The sequence below is a fragment of the Vidua chalybeata genome, chromosome 4 (assembly GCF_026979565.1).
Source record: "Vidua chalybeata isolate OUT-0048 chromosome 4, bVidCha1 merged haplotype, whole genome shotgun sequence".
NCBI classification, from domain to species: domain Eukaryota; kingdom Metazoa; phylum Chordata; class Aves; order Passeriformes; family Viduidae; genus Vidua; species Vidua chalybeata.
Window position 1 is genome coordinate 15,772,449 of NC_071533.1, and position 17,370 is coordinate 15,789,818.

Genomic DNA, 17,370 nt, shown 5'->3' on the forward strand with positions numbered 1-17,370 from the left:
GTGTCAAACCACTACACCGGTATATATTGTGTACATGACAATGACGTTATGAAGGTCACATGGTCACACTGAAAACTGGGAAAGATGCATGAAGAGAAGGAAATTAAAGAAGTCCAGACTAATACAAAAAGAAACCATTTGCAGCTACTCACATTTCCATACAATATCATAGAAATATGAGGGAGCTTTTGAAATGTTAAAACCCTACAATACCAAAAGTTGTTTTTTTAATATATTTTTAGGGAATACATTACTAGTTATACTGTCTTATCCATGGAAATATTATGAGGAAAGAAATGCTCAGTAGTTGTCTCACGCTACTGTATGCTGCTTTGATATTGTTGGCTGTAATGAATACAGTAGAAGTCTCTGTGCAATAACAAAATCACTTCCTCCTGGATGTGATCTGATGAGGTTTGTGGGAGCCTGCACTCCATTTTTAGAACTCATTGCTAAGATGAGCTGATCTTTACAAACATTAATGCTTATTGAAATAAATAGGCCTAGGAGACCTTGTGCTCCAACCAAACAGGCCTTTATTACGAGATTTCAGCTTAAGGGGTAGGGGGCTCGGGGTTCGCGACGCCACCGCTGCTCCCTTGAGCCGGTGAACGGAGGAAGGGCCTCGATCCTGTCGGATACCGGCAGGGCCGGAAGTCTCCACCTTCCTCGGAACACGTCCGAGACTCCTCGATCGGCTCGCAGTCTTAGGAGGTGATCCTCTTTAGGCTTCTTCTAAGTTGTAGTGACCAGTCCGGAATGTTTTTATGCACTCTTCCTGCTACCAGGGACTGTCCCCGGCCCATGAGCACTGGTAATTTGTAGTTCTGGGCTCGCTTTCTAGGGATAATCCAGATTTTAGTGATTCTGGAGATATGATAATTAATATGCACTCTCCGCGAGGCATCTTGGGAACCCGGAAACCTTCTCGGGGAGCAGCGGCAGGAGTACCCGACGCGAGGGAGAGGGTTTACAAGGATCTGGGTTTCAGAATACAGAAAGATAAAACAGGTAAGTCATAACTTCAACAACAACCCATCAGCTCTTAACATTATATAGAAAACAGATAAGTGTACAGTATTGAGAACAGCATTGCATAACCGCTTTAACAAACTCTATCCATGACACTTATGAAGATGTTCTGCTGTATATATGCACTCTTTCAAAACAAAAAAGTTGTATTTTTGCAGAATGCTCCATGCCTTTCTTCTTCTGTGTGCTGTGGTTTCAGCTCTCTGAGCCTTATATCCAGCCTGTGTTTCAGTTAAGGTAAGTATCAGACAGAATTCTTGCTGTTCTAATGGTGACTAAAGAGTTTATGGAACTGCCATCAACTCTGATCCATTATCGAGACTTTTTCCTTCATATTTATGAAGCCAATTGTTTCCACATCCTGTTTTTATTTAGCTGATTATCCCTGAGTTCACTATCTTTCACTTCTCTTTTCTGACATGCATTCAATCTTTTTAGTTATTTCTACTGTTGTGATAATTTTGAATTCAAACTGTCCTCCAGCCTACTTGTAGCTACTTCCAACGTCAGGTGGTTGTGCAATAAGCAGATATTCTCTGCCACTTTGTTTTACGGCATTATAAAACACTATTAACACATTTACGGCATTATAACCAATTATGGCATTTATAAAACACTAACAAATAATGACACAATTTCACACCCATTTGGGAATTGAGTTACACTGACATATATTTAAGTCTAGACTACTCCATTTAGCAAAAAACTGCTACTTATTTTATATCAGTAGAAATTATTGTAAAAGTTACACAGAATTAGAGCCAAAATGCTTAATTTAGCACTGTTCTCTCATTTTAATTGTTTTTCATATCACAAAACTCAAAGTACATTGTGCCCAATTAGATGCTGAATAAATTAATAAACTAAAAGCACCAAAGGGATCAAATCGATGAAATGAGAAACTTTGTCTCTGAACTCAAAAAGGATGATTAGAAAAACATAAAATATAAGAACGTTTTATAACAGAAAAACAGATGTTAGCAGGGACTAACATCACATTCTTCTTAATGTCCGTTTTCCCCATCTTTCAATGAAGTACCTAGATCTACCTCTTTAGCAATGTCTTTATAAATTGTTACCTCAATATTGAAGCCTATTTTGAACAAGTGACAGTATCCCAACACCCAGTGACCGTGACTGTGCTTGCTTTTGTACCCCTGTCTTACGCTTAGGCAAATCTGACTTAATGAGCCTATTGCAAAAACACCACACCCATGAATCTGTACAAGCTCACTGAAGCTTCGTTTAAAAATTCGTTTAAAAATCTATTGGAAGGAACTAAGTAGCAGCAGAGTGTCTATCAGGCGAGTACTGCCTGTCCTTAGTAAGCCCGCAAGCATCCAGCCAAAACAGAGCCTTCATAAACACCCTGCCACTGGCTGTGGATAATTTGCCCGGCATGTGCTGCGATTTCACACTTCATCTAGATCAAGTTGCACTGCCACTTGCTCCAGCCTCGGACATGTCCTTTGTGATGGACATCGAGCCTTGATGTTGGAGGTGCTGCCTCTGCACCAACTGATCATATCTGGATGTGACCATTGACAGGAATTTTCAAAGAGATTCGGTAACTCCTTTGCTTTTGAATGGCATTGTATTTCATTCTACTTTGTCAGCAAGAATAAGTGACTTGCACACAAAAGTTTAAAAAATGATAATATATTTCTAATTCCCCTACATGGAAGAAACTTCTTTAATGACTTGAACGAAACATTTTTCTGGCTTCCTCACAAGCAGAAGAAAACCAGCAGGATTGGAGCAGAATTAGAGAAGCTTTTTGAACAAAACGTTGCTGAAAAATGTGGATGGGTCAAGAGAGGGGTTTAAGACCTTGCACTGGATTTGTTTAACTGCTGGGAATAAAAATAATTTCTGATTTTAAAAATTCCTCTGATCAATATGTTTTGTTCTAGAAATGTCACAAATGACCAAAATTATAGTCTATATTCTTAATTCAAGATATCCTGTTTACAGCTATTCAGACGACATTAAGAAGCATTTCTTTAGGAGAGGGTTGTCAAACACTGAGCAGGCTCTCTGGAGAGGGGATCAATGCCCCAGGCAACCTGTCAGTGTTTTAGAGGTGTTTGGACAATGCCCTTAACAACAGTCTTTAACTTTTGGTCAGCCCTGAAGTACTCAGGCAGTTGGACCACATAACAGTCTGGTCTAGTTAATTCTACTCTACAAATTCAGTGTGTTAATTTGTATTGCAAAAGATAAGACTTGGCCTTTTTACATTTCTTCCTTCAAATCCCACTTCATTTGGAGACCACAGGCTTCTCACCACATTCAGAGAATGCTTTTCAACAGAAATGTCTGTGTATATGCCTTAAAATACAGCATGTGAAGAGAGGGTGGAGTGTAGCTTTATGTTGCAGTGCATCTAGCCATGTATTGACTCCTTTTCACTTAGACACTGTCTCCTTAGTGAGGCAGGAGTAAATCTCTAGTTATTATACAAGTCAATTATATTATTTGTTCTACTACTGAGCTGAATTGGATCTGCTCAAGGGCAGCAAGATCTAATGACATGACATCTCCTGGCTTTACTGTTACAAACCAAAGCATCAAAGTGTGAATTGGTAATGCTTTGAATAACAGAGAGCCATATTTCTATACCTCTCAGTGTTCACCGACTTACAGACTTAACACTACAAGCACCAAAATCAGAAAATATTATGTATCACTTTCCTGCTTTCTCTATGTTTTTCACAATACATTAAAATTATACTGCCAGTTTTATCTTACAGCCGTAATCTGTGTCCCATCATGGTTGCAAAACAAGACCATTCATTTTTATGTTTACATGTGGCCCTTGTAAACATAAAAATTAATGGGCTTACACTTCCCAATGCACCTAGACTTCACAACAATGAAATGCAGAATTCTGAAACAGATAATATTAAGAAATGCTTTGAGAAATTTCTCTCTGAGCAAAGAGAAGACAAATGCTACCATTCCAGACATAAATCATTAGAGGGAACTACCTGGATTGTTTGTGAGAGAAGAACACTCTGTCTCAGAGCTGGTTTGTTTGTGCTGACTGGCAGTAAAGAAGACTGAATGATACTGTACAGAATGTGACAGGATATGGCAGCTTTGTACACTGAAAACCTGTGTCTGATGTCTCCATATTCCAGAAAACTCATCCTTATTTATTACCTGACATACTCAGTACTTTAGTTTTCAGTATTATTTAGTGTCTCCTGGCTACCTCCCCAGCTAACTAAATGAGGTATTTTCCATCAGCATGTTATTTGTACAAAGTATTTTAAAATATAGCTCTGAATTTATAATTTATCTTCTTGTTACTCCAGAATATAGCTTGTAGTTAAATCTTAGAGAAAGGAGTTTTTCACTTTTCCTGGATCCTAGGAAATTCAGAGAGAAATTCAGGAAGAAAAACCCACACATACAGGAAAAAAAAAGTGAACACATGGACTACAGATCAATGAAATAATTTTCCCTGGGAAGTGGTGGATTTCCCAACATTGGACACTTTTAAAAGTGCTGAACCATCTGTTTAGGTTGTGTTTTTGCCAAGAAAGTTTGGATCAGATGGTCCTTGAGGTCCTTTCCAACATGGTGTTCTACAATCCTATGATTCAAATTGCAAGTCCACCCTCTACAACTCCCAGCACAAGTTACTTGATTTCTAAGGGCTAAATGAAGGCTCTGCTGAAACTAATGGCAACATTCTGAGACCTGGTTCCAAAACAGAGTAAAAATCATAATAAAGCCAGGAGAGGTTTGAAAGTTCACAATTGATAAAGTTAGCAGTACTTCTACTTCAGACAACTGGACATTTGGTCTGGTAGGATTTAATGACATACCATTAGGAGGCATTGTGTAAAATAACAATGTTTAAAAGTCTAAAGTAAAAAAAGTAGAGTGTATTGTAATACAGTACTTATTCAAAAATAAATGGAGTGCTAAGCAGATCAATATGAAAACAGAAGTTATTATCTATGTTTTGTATAGCTCTACCTATAGAAAAAAAAAGTGTTCTTCATAATCCAATGAGCTTAATTTTAACTTTTCCTTTTACTTGACATATCATTATGTCAGCCAAGATGGCTAAGTATGAAAACCGTAAGTTGGAACATGTAATTCCACAGAGCTGTTAGATTATCAAGGAAATAGCAATGGGGAAATAATAGGACAAGAGGGATCTGAGGAGATAAGAAAGTCAGAAGTGGAGATGAATAAGGGAGGATTTAGACAACAATGATGATTATAAAAAAGCTCTTTGTTTTGCCAGTAGTTCCAGCAGTGGAACTTTCCTGCTTTGCGCCCTTGTCATCTGTGACCCTTCCTACCTGCATTCTGTGGGAATGAAGACAATCTAAGTCTGTCACAGGTCTGCACAATGCCAGTGCTGTTCTAACTACAGGAGACATAATTCAATAGTGCAAAGATAACTCTGATCCCATCTGGTACAGAAACTCCTCAAAACTGTACACAGGATCCCCACCTTATTTATTTTAAAGCATATGTGTCTGCATTGTAAAATTTCAACTACATTGTTGAAAGGAGGCACAAATAGCAAGTATATCTCTGTGTATCATTTTATAGCAATCAGTGTGAAATGGTTGCTGCAGCGCTGCATATATTTGTGAAAGGAAGCTAGGAACTACTGGGATCTGTATTTTTTTAAATGGTACCAATATAGGCAAACTAAGGCATGTATTCATAATGCACAATATCTTCTCACTAACATGAGAAGATTGGTTTCAAGGTAATTATTAACCTATACAGCCAAGAGACCGTGGATTATAAACACTCATCAATATATTCCCCTCCTTAACAGTTCCCAAATAATTCAAGTAAAACAAAAGGCAATTTGAAATTAGTCCTCATACTTTCAACACAAACCAATAAATCCCAGTCTCCCTGAGTCAAGTAAGTATAAACTGGTTTTTTTAGCTTTCCCTTCAGTAAGTATGAGAATATGTGTTCCTTTAAAAAAATAATAATATTCTTATCCAAAACCATTACTAATGATAGGAGAATGAAGCCTCTGTCTTTCTCAGAAAACAAATATATATAAAATAGGTAGGATTAAATTTGGGTAATGTTGACCAAGGATCATTGCATATATGTAGCTCAGCACTAAATTAATTCCTGCATCACTTTGAAACTGCTGTTGGAGATAGTGTAGCAAATAGTAGAAATGCCTCATTCCACTGCTGCTAATGGGAAGCTGGGACTTGAGCTAGGTGGAAGACAAAAACACAAACCAACCCTGCCTGCCTCACTTTCTGTAGTTTGGGATTTTCACTGCACTTACACTTCACAACAATGAAATGCAGAATTCTGAAACGGGTATTATTAAGAAATGTTTTGAGAAATTTCTCTCTGAGCAAAGAGAAGACAAATGTTACCATTCCAGACATAAATCATTAGAGGGAACTACCTGGATTGTTTGTGAGTGAAGAACTTATTTAAACAAGTATATTTCTAAAGCATTGTTTACCTCAGGGAACCTTCTACACATGAATGTCAGAGGAAATTGTAGAAGGTCATATATCTCAGCTCTGTGAACCAGTTGTCCTCAGTGACACGGGATGTTTTGTATAAATAAGGCTTAATCCTGCTCTGTGGCAGGCTTACCTAATATTGACTCATTTGCAAGGGCCATCTTCTATATGAAAAAGAGTCCAAAACGTATGTTTTATGATAAAGAAAACATCTTTTTTTTTTCACATTTTGTGTCCCTTAAAGGACTGACTCACTTACCAAATCTTACATAGACTCAGGGTAGTGAGTTTGGAGCCGAAGTTCCATTTCTTAGCAAAAATCCACGAAGCTTGTTTGTTAACAAATGTGATTTCCTATACCATTTCTTCAAAATATCCTCCTTGGCATATTCGTGCCTCTTTAAATATACTTATCTATAGGCTGACTACACAGCTTCCCCTTTCACCCATTTAACAGTCTGCAACATATGGGATGTTGTCTTTACTTCCCATCGTGAGCATCAGGAGATAAAGCAGCACCTCTGCTGCATTTTCACAGGCAGGCTGGGGCTCTCCTGCTCTCACATTCCAGTCTCACTCCCCATTCTGCCACATGGCACCGCACACTTGGGATCTGCTTCTGTGAGAGGAGCATAAGGAGTGCTGGAGGTTGCTCAGGGAAGCAATATCAAGGCAGGCTCAAACCTCACAGCACTGGGAGCGCATGAACAGGCCCGTATGCTGTGCCAATTGCATGTTCCTGGGTGTTGCTGAAATAGTAGCAACACCATCGACATTCTGTCTCCAGTGCTCCAAAGTGTTATACCTGGTACTCCTGTAACCTGCTTTACACATGCAACAGAAACTGGTCCCCAATTTTAAACCTTTCAGTTTTAACTGCAGTTACTTCTTCATGTCTGTGGAACCCAGTGTTGAGCACATACACACGTATGTATTGAACTCCTTCAGGAAATCAAGTTTCCTTATTGCCTTGTTCCAGGAAAACAGGTTCGGTATTCCCTTATAATACGAACTCAGCTCCCTGAACAAGAAAGTACTTAACACTTTAAAAAAGCTTTTTCTGTGATCTCATTACTGTGCACACTGTGTTATGTGTTAATGGAAACCTCATCAATTACCATCTGTTCAGCTACATCCTGTGCAATGCAGGGTCACCCTATGGAGTTTATATGGAATTAGGGACAAAAGGCCTATTCTCTTCCACAAAAGCACAAACCCAAATTAATTTTGAGTCAGACTTGGCAGCATTTCAAGTTTCTGCTGCTCATGTAGTTAAAAAGAATGACACTAATGAATAAAATTATTTTATAAGAGCGCTGACTTACATCCTAAAAATATTGACTCATTTCAGCACCAGTTCCATGGCTCATTTTGCACATGGAAGTCTCCTTTGTGTGAAGCTTTGCTTCCTCTCCTAGTCCTGACTTCAGCCTGGTATTTGATCTCACCCAGTGCCCACTAGGTCATGTGTACAAGTTCTTCCATTTATTCCAGCACTTGATCTATTTGCCCCAGCCTAGTTAATTATATGAAAGAAAAAGTACAAAATTATAAGCTAGAGAGTAAGGAAATAATTTCATTTGGTGCCTGGCAGTTTGACTACATTTTCTCTGCTTTGTACTTCTTTCCTGGGGGAACTTTTCACACAGCTCATTGCCTGAAGTCAGCTCTTGGTCTGAGCTGTGCATCTGTGCTGCTGCTTGATGCTAATGTGGGCAGGAGAGAATGCAGGAGAGAATACCTTGGATAGGGCTATCAGTGGCAGTGAGACAGGACTGAGTCACGCCTTTACTTGTCACCAGTATTTTAACTGAATTTAACAATCAATTAACTGAATCAACAGCTGGAAGTGCTCAGCTTTTCTAAAATCTCTGCTGACAGCACACTGCATGAATGACTCAAAAATAAAGGTAAGCAGTTTTACTGAACACAGGAAGAGGCTAATCAGTGAATTTTCCTATTGATTCAAATGGCAGCAGAATTAGACTGATTCTCCAGTGGAATTTTAAATGCTGGGTATTAAATGTTTTGAAATGCAGGACTACTATTTTTGTACTGTTGACCCTCACACATCAGATATTTTCACCTATTCACATGAACCACTAATTGAAAATTAGTCCTCTAATAACCTGTATCCTCACACGATGCAAAATCAGAGCCAGCCACAGGGAAGAACTATCAATTGCTTTTAGAAAGCTATTAGGATGAAGGAAGCTCTTGAGTAAGTTTCCTTTAAAGCCTTGCATATTATGAAGAACCCACACTGCTCTGTATTATATGAATATTTCCATTATTTCCATTTCTTGGGTAACCTAAGGAATCTATGCACGGAAATGTGAGGAGAGCAGGGGGTGTTGAAGTGGTCAGATCCATTCATAACTATGAATTATTTATTATTCTTTGTTTTATCAACAGTTTGGTGTTGGGACTATCAAAAATCAGTAGAGAAAAAAGCAGTCAACCCTGTGGAATTGTACAGAAACTAAAACCTATTCTGGCAGATGATTTCCAACTGCTGTCAAGGAAGTTGCTAGTGCACAGCACAGATTCCGCAGCTTTGGTCATGAGTGTTGGTCTATGGGACTGCTGTCAAAACAAGCTAAATACTGAGACTAAGTATTGGAACCATTTTGCAAAATGGGGAATGGGCCTCACCTGGAGCCAGTTCACCCACTGTAATGTCATCATAATGGATTATGTTCCCTACCAATCCCAAAAGACCATAACAAGCCTTTGCTTTCCTATAAAAATACAGGCCTTGTTAAACACAGATTACTGACTTAAAATCCCCCAGTGCTGCAGCAGGAGTTTAACTAGCAGTTTCCAAAGATTTATGATTTTTCAGCATTTTTTGCCTTTTTTTCCTGAAAAGCTGGATGCTGTAATTTCAGAATCCAAGTTATATGTAACACCCAGATTGATTTTGAGGTTTCCAAAGAACTACTTGCCTATTTTCCTAAGAAAACATACTTTTTCTTTCCTTTTCATTTGCAATTCCTTTTTCATTTGCATTTCCTTTTTCAAAAGCAATTCAATTTGTGAAAGAGTTTTCAACAGTTTTGTACAGCAGAGAGAACACTTTTTAAGGCGGCTAAATGCACTAAGAGCATTTCATATTGGCATCTTTCTAGAGCTATAGCAGAGTAATAATCCTCTGTTTCTTGTTTCTAAATATGTGAAGGTCAAGTCCACCCTTAAAGCATAGTGCAGTTTTTTACTGTTATGTTCCAAAAGAATCAATGTTCTCAAAACCACAGTCTATAAATGTAACTCTTGCTTTGTCTTTGCTCTTTCTAATAACTTTTGAGTAATTGTGACTACATGTGACAGAGGCAGAAGTCACAGAGATAATGAGCTTCCTACAAGTGTGATAAAAGCAGTCAAGCAGATCAGAGTGATTCTCTGCATGGCACCTGTAAGTGCCAGAGCCGCAGGACAAACTGTGCATGTGCTCACACTGTTCCGACACCAGAGAAACCATATGGGGGAAACACTCAGAAATGCTCAAGCCAAGACAGAAGCTGCAAGACAAATGCAAAGCATACAGCCTGCAAAAAAAAAAAAAAAAAAAAAAAAAACCTCCATCAGCTCCAGGATTCCTTAGAAGAGTGCCCTTCCTCTTAACAGTGAGTTTACTATCAATGTCTTGAATGGACGCCAGACTGAGTCCCTAATTTGTAAATTGTAACAAAACCTTTATTTCCTGTAGCATTAACAGACCTCATATCATAGGGGAAGCTCATTTATAGTTTCTAAAACAAATGAAGGCTTCTTCTTATAAGAGCAGATCAAAAAGAACAATCATGATAAAAATTAAAATTGTCAAGAGTCAATCTGTACATGTGGATCCTTCCATTAAACCTGAACCCTGTCTTGGGAGTGAATCCTTATGACACTGCTTTTTTTCTTCTTGATGCTTTTTTGGAATTGTAGTTACTTCCAAACCTTTTTCCCTGAGTAGCTTGCCTTCTTTTCCCCCACCTCCTGCTAAGTACCATTTTGCAAGCTCAAGCACAAATACCTCTACCCAAATAGGTAAAGAAGGTTCACTGCACAGCCCACACACCTTGGGGAGGCCAATGCAATCAGAATACATAAATACGTTCCAGGCTTAAAGCTTTGCCCGAAGCACTTTGCAAGACTCATCACACTCATTTGTTTTCTTTCCCCTGTGCTGATCAAGAGAACCCTTTTTCTTCCAGGCTACAGAGGGTTGGAAAAAGAGCTTAGGTCAGGGAAAATGAAATATTGCTGTTACTTGATGCCAAAAGGTGTTTACTAGGCAATGAAGGAAACCTTAACCAGCTAGGCTGAGCATGATTTTAACTGGTCCTTCCCAAAGGATAAAAGCAAGCAACTTGTCATGACAGAAACAGAATTTCAGACAATTTAAAAATGGCCATAATAAGTTGTTTTCAGGTTAATGTCTTGTATATAGTCAAATACTTTGAAAACAAATGAAATTCTCACCAGTCTTGATGTTTTTTAAAACAACGCATATCCATATCCCCAGAAGAAATCTCAGCAAGAAAGAACAATCTGTGTGTTTCTGTCCACAAAGAAGTGCAACAGACGCTGTGATAGCATAGTTTTCATGTTGCTGTAGAAACCCCAGCAGAGTATGCTTTAACTGTGTGAGTGATTAAAATGCAAACTGTAATGCTGCAATAAAGAATTAACCACAGATGAGCAGAACTAAGATGAACACAGGCAATCCCAAACACTTTGTTACCTGCTTTCCTTAGCATTGTAGCTCTTGTTCTTATAAACAAAAGTTTAAATTGATAAAGTTGCATTTTGCACCTTTTGAACAGTTTGGAGATTGCTAAAAGAAGGGCACAGTTCACTGGATATATGTGGCACTCTGCATGGAAAGGAGAAATCACCCTCTTTCTTTTAGACTTTTGTCTCAACAAAAGATAGTGGAAATATTCATGTGCTCACTCAAGAAGCAGATTAACACTTTCCAGACAAATAAATTAGAGAGGAAAAAGGATTTTATGGAGAGGTGAATCAACAGACTCACATTACAGACAAATTGCCAAATAAAGCGTACGTGCTCCATGCGGAAGAATTGGACCTCAAGAATGAACGGCAGAGATTAAAACCAGCAGTAAAGTAAAACATAGTAACTGACCCGAACTAACAACCAAACAATATGAGACAAAGCAGCCATCTGACTGACAGCCATCCCGGTGGGACAAGGAAATCAGAGATGATCAGGTCATGCAGACCTCTGCAGCGCTCAGAAATAAGCAGATTATTATTCAGAGCACATGGGACTGGGATAATGTTAAACCCTCGAAGACATTTCACGGCATTTGTTTCCAGCCCCTTTGTTGCCCGCTAACACGTCTGGGGATCTCTCCATTCTCTGTGCTGCCCCGGACGGCGCTGAGGGCCTGCCTCTTCCCCGGAGTTGCGCGCCCCAAGCCAGGCTCTGTCCCGGCTCCTTCTGCTCTTTGTGAGGCTATCGGAGGTCCCGAGAGAGACAGGCACGGGACGAGGGCAGAGAGGGTGGCTGTTAGGGGAGTCCCAAGGCGAGGGGTGGGATGAGCCTGCGGAAGCTGCGGTGGGACCACTGGCAGAGCAGAACCCGGAGGGACGCCGGCGAGGGTGAGGGATGGTAGAGAGGTGGTAGCCCCGAGGCTGGCGGGGGAGCGGGAGGGAGCCCCGGGGCCAGGCTCGGGGGACGCACCCCCCTGTAAACCCCGCCGGGGATGCCCGAGAGGCCGTGCCGGTGGCCAGGCGGCCGCTCCGCTCCCCGCCGCGCTGGGCATGCTGCGGCAGGTAGGGAGCCGGCAGCGCCGGGGCTGCGCCTCTCCGCGCCCGGCTCGCCCTGCCCCCGCGGGCCGGGCAGCCGGGGGCGGGCGGCAGGGGTGTGCGGCGAGGGGGATTAGCGGGACGCCGCGGCCCCGCCTTCCCTCTTCGCATCCCGGGCGCGATGAGAGGGGGAGATGGACCCAAGCCGGCGGGACTGGCACCATGACTTTCGCCGGCTTCGTGGTGGCGTTGGTAATAGGGGTGATCCCCGGAGCCCGCGGGCCGGGGCAGGTCTCCGCCGGCCTTCCGGCCGCCCGCGCCCCACAGCCCCCCGGGGGCTTCCCTGCGGCCCAGTGCCCCTGGGCACCGACGGCACCTCCTTTACCGCCGCGGGGGGCGGCGGGCCGGGCGCCGCGGAGCCGCCGCAGCTCCTGCGCCCTACCCGGAGGCGCCGAGGGGCGACCCGGCTGCGCCCCCGGGGCCGGCCGGGGCGCGGCGGAGAGCGGCCGCGCTGATTTCGAGCGAGGTAAGCGGGGAGGGGGCGAGACCGAGGCAGTGGGTGGCGGCAGAGCGGAGCGGGAGAGTGATGGGGCTGCAGGACGCGGCGGGGGGGAAGACAGACACTGAGAGAGCCTTAGCCGGGCGGCGGCGTTCTCCCATCCTGTACCCGGTTCCCTGCCGCTGGAGGGAACGGGGAACGAGGGGACGGACACGTCTGCCAAAGTGACAGCCAAAGCCGTTCGCAGAGGAGAGTTAAACTCGTGCATCAGAGGATGCAGGGGAAAGACGAAGGTCCCGCCTGGGTTTATTCCGCCGCTATTCTAATACTGGGTAGGTGAATAGCGTTTCAAAGCTGTGCCATAAGCGTTCAGTAGGCTCAGTTTGACAAGGCTGACTGGCATTCCTTTTTTGTAATCGGGTTCACTTACCGGGAAAGCACTTGGTCTACAGAAGTGAAGTGGCAGAAAGAGAAATAGAAGGATGCCTGGCTCCAAAGATGAACTGTTTACACAGTATGACTTTCTTTTCCACTCCCACATCTTAGGATAATGGGGTTCACAAGTTAGTGCTGGTGCTCAACAACATCCGTGAGCTGAGCCAAGAGACTTGTGCTCCCCTCACACACTCCCCTGCTGAACTCCCACTGACTTCAGTGGAAATCTTCACTGTGTAAGGATTGAACAGCAATTTCAGCATCCAGCTCTTGATCAGCTTTACATTTCATCAATGTTGGCATTAAATAAATTGATGAACAGTCCGGTTTTGAATGACTTCACATTTTCTCCTGCATTGTTCTGGTATTATCTTCTACCTAATAAGAATTGTGTCCTATCTATAGCTATACTAAACATGACCAAGTGTAATTGTTAAAATGAAAATAAAATTCCCTGTTTAATTGTCCTTTTTACATCTTTTGTAATGGCACAAAGTCAGCAAGGAGGTTGATCATTAATATTACTGTTTTTTGTGAAAGCTGACTTTGGGTTGTGAGGGTTTTTTTAAATTAATTTACTTTCAGATGACTGAAAAGGATTCCTATCCTTCTCTTCCAACAGTATCTATAGAACGTTTGTGAAAAAAAAAAAGCTAGTTTGAACAACATGAAAATTATACATATTGGTACAAAATACCCCATGAAGAGGATATGGAGGCACCAAGGTCCCTACTGATCATTTACACATTAAAAAAATGCAGCTTCCAAAGCTGTACTCCAAGTCAAATGTACTCCTTCAAGAAGACAGAATGATGTTATGCAGTACAGATGTTTCCCTGAGTAGAATACCTGGCAGCTGTTGGCATGGAGGAGAAAACAGATACCTAGACACAGAAAAAAAACCCAGAAGCCTTCATGCCCTTTAACTGATCTCACTTTCAGAGAGGGAACCACAGATGCTTCTCTAATTTAGCCCAGCATATTAATAGTTTTTTTAAGAATTCTTCAGTCTAGTTCCCAAAATACTTTATGAGGACTTGGTCTAATATAATAGTGAAGAACACAGCAGTTTATTGCTAAGAACCCAATCTTGCACTTAGTAAAGTAAGTTTCAGAATCCTCTGTGAGTTCAGCATGAAGGGGATTTAAGCAAAAAAAAAAAAAAAACAAAAAAAAACCAAAAAAAAAACCAAAAAAAAAAACAAAACAAAAAAACAAAACAAAAACAAAAACAAACCAACAAAAAACAAAAAAAAAAAAAACCCAAAAAAACCCAAAAAAACCCCAAACCACCAAAAGTATGACATGATTTGGGTTTAACTGTGTCTCTCCAGTCCTTTCAGAATGCTGCTTTGTTCCCCCAGAAAAAGGAAATCCAGACTGGCCCCTGCTAAGAGGGCAGACACAGCTACTGCACAATAGCTAATACTTTGTAATGGACAGATCATCTGTTCCTCTTGGACTCGGTGGTAAACTCCAGTGGCATCACCAGGGCCAATGTCTGTCCAAAAGCCTCCATGGGGGCAAGATGAAAGAATTCGAGAGTTTGTGAGATGGCTAAAGGTGAAACATGGACACAAATCAAGCCATTTGTCCAGAAATAAAAGATTGTTGTAACATTCCCCCTGAAATATGTTCCTTTCTTACAAGAAGCAAAAAGATGCCAGTGAGGCAATGCCATGATGTGGTTATAGCTAGAGAGGGACAGACTGTTCAGAGAGAAACTCACTGCACCTCTTGCTTTAGTACCTGGGCTAAGGAAGCCTATACTCAGTGTTAGGCACCTGCCACAGCTAAATACAATACCATATTCAAAGGCTTACCTGTAAATCTCTGTTGTTTTCTAGCTCAAATATTATGACTTATCAGCAAACTTAATTGGCTAAACTTTGTGCCTATGTATATATTGAACTGTTTTATATTTAAACAGTAAGAATGAATTCTTTTTAAAGTGCCTTTGCAATTATACTGTACAGTACTAGACTAAAATCAGTTTTACTGTTTAAAATAATAGGTTTTGGTGTTTCATTTCCTTCCTTCTAAAAATATCTGGGTAACATTATTTATTCATGCCTTGAAAGCAAGTAAATGAAATACAAATATATATAAATTATCATGATTAACCAAGGATATCAGAGAGGACAATAAATGAATATGAGCATACTCTCTACACAAAGCCTGTATAAGTCCACCAGAATTTAGTATTTAAGTTGCTGCTAATAACAACTTACCTGTGGTGTACTCAGGTTCCAAGAACGAGGCCTACCTAGCTCAGTTCCTGGGAGCAGCTGCTGCCCTCACAATGTTTGTGTGGCACATAGTTACAGTTTTCTGCATATGTTGTTCATGCTATGTTGTTACACATCTAATTTAAAGCACTTTGAATCAAGTGGGTTAATTTTTTGCTCTTCTATTATGAAGAGGAACCAATGCAAAACAGGGTAAATGCCTTTGTCAGAGGTCAGTGGCAGAACTGGAAATAAACTACACATCTCCAACCTTTAGAACCTTTCCATTAAAATTGCTTTTATCAAAAGGTGATTCCACTAATGTCAATCAAATAAAGCTTCAAATAAAACTTTTGTGAGAGAAGAATCAAGCCTCAGGCTCATAATCTAAAAACTAGATTATTCTCCCTACCTGTTATACTATAGCCCAAGCAGTTGATGGAATGACTTTGGGGCTTTGGTTTTTTTTAACTTATGATTAGAACTGAAACCTGAATGTCCATATTTTCCTTCTAAGAAGCAGCTCCTCTGGAACCATTCTTACCAGAGCTGCACAGGGTGAGACCCCTCATTTTCTCCAGCTCTGCCCACATAAGACAACTGCAGTCCTTCAGAGCCTCTTACATTGCTCAGTTTCAGTTTAGTTTCTCAAAGCCTTAAACCATTGATTGCTGACATGATGGATCTCATTGCTACAGAGGAGCCAGTGCAGCACATTACACACTCAGTGTATACAATATTTATGAAAGTTCTAATATAAGGATCCTTGAGTATGCAATACTGCTAGTGATCCTCAAGATAGTTTTTAAAAGTAGTTCTACTGGAGGCTCTACTGGAGGCACCCTTTTTCAAGGTTAAAATGCCTGGAGAAAATAACTGTAATTTTAGACTAAGAGCAGTGCTCAGGAAAGTGATAGACAACAGCATTCATTGATCACAGTGAGCACCATGCATAATTATGCTGAAGTTAACAGGATTAATTTATTTGATTTTAGTCAGGCCTGATCCTGGAAGGGAAGTTTCCATTCATTTGAACCAATGTTAGGTTTTACCTGTGCTACATGCAGCTTTTTACAAGTACCTCATACAAACTAGTGAACTAGTTTTATTCTGAAACTGGGATAGACCCTTTTGTATGTATTATGGATCATCCCCATGTATTCTAAATACTACAAGTAATAGTGTGGTCCCATGGGAAACTCTCACACTTGATGTCAATTTGGACTTTCTGTAGCACCATCCCACATTGGAACACCTTGAACAATAGGGCAGAAATAAAAATATTCGTTGTTTTAACAGATTTCCGACTTCTTTTGCTTTGCTTTAAATCTGCCATTTCAGAGCACACTGCACCAGGGTGAAAGGCACAGGCAATTTTTACTTCTGATTCCTACTTTCCCAGCCTACATTTACAGCCAAATTGCAAACCTTTGGACAGGTGTTTACCAAGAAACTGTGGCACGCCTTTAGCCAACACCATAAACACTACTGCTGCAGCACTAACACATACAGCAGAAGTGGGAGTGATTCCCATTCTATTTGCAATTCAGCCACACAGTAACGATGCTTGTTCCCAGTGAAATGTAAAAAATAAAACAGGGTTGATAGTTACCCAGCAACTCTGGGTATACATGAGAATGTATAGGAAAAGAGGCCAAGCACAACAGTGTAATTCCTTTGAAGTTCTTCTGCTTTTTTGAGTTAATTAAAAGTTGGCTGGGTGGTTTTCCTCCCCCTGTTTTCCCAAGTGTCTCATCTTCAGCCTATATGGCAGGTGTTCTGGAGCAAGTCTCAGCAGACCCACTGGATATCCTTACTTCCTTGCATTTGCAAGTATAACTTAATCTCCTTTCAATGGTGATAGCAGATAGGAAAGACTCTGACTTGGGCAGATACCAGGACAACTAAAATTACCAGACTGTATGTAAAC

The 17,370-nt window shown here is 41.0% G+C and overlaps 2 protein-coding genes across 4 annotated transcripts in view; one reads left to right on the plus strand and one right to left on the minus strand.

Annotated features, from left to right (window-relative positions):
• Window positions 1-17,370, minus strand: part of METTL14 (methyltransferase 14, N6-adenosine-methyltransferase subunit) — a 68,853-nt gene that overhangs the window by 19,571 nt on the left and 31,912 nt on the right. The gene's annotated exons all lie outside the window — the stretch shown is intronic.
• The window catches only part of PRSS12 (serine protease 12), a 33,379-nt gene continuing 28,444 nt past the window's right edge, over window positions 12,436-17,370 (plus strand). The window contains exon 1 of the mRNA XM_053941360.1: window positions 12,436-12,804. Coding sequence (XP_053797335.1) covers window positions 12,501-12,804 — 304 coding nt within the window. The 5' untranslated portion in view covers window positions 12,436-12,500. The remainder of the gene's footprint in view (window positions 12,805-17,370) is intronic.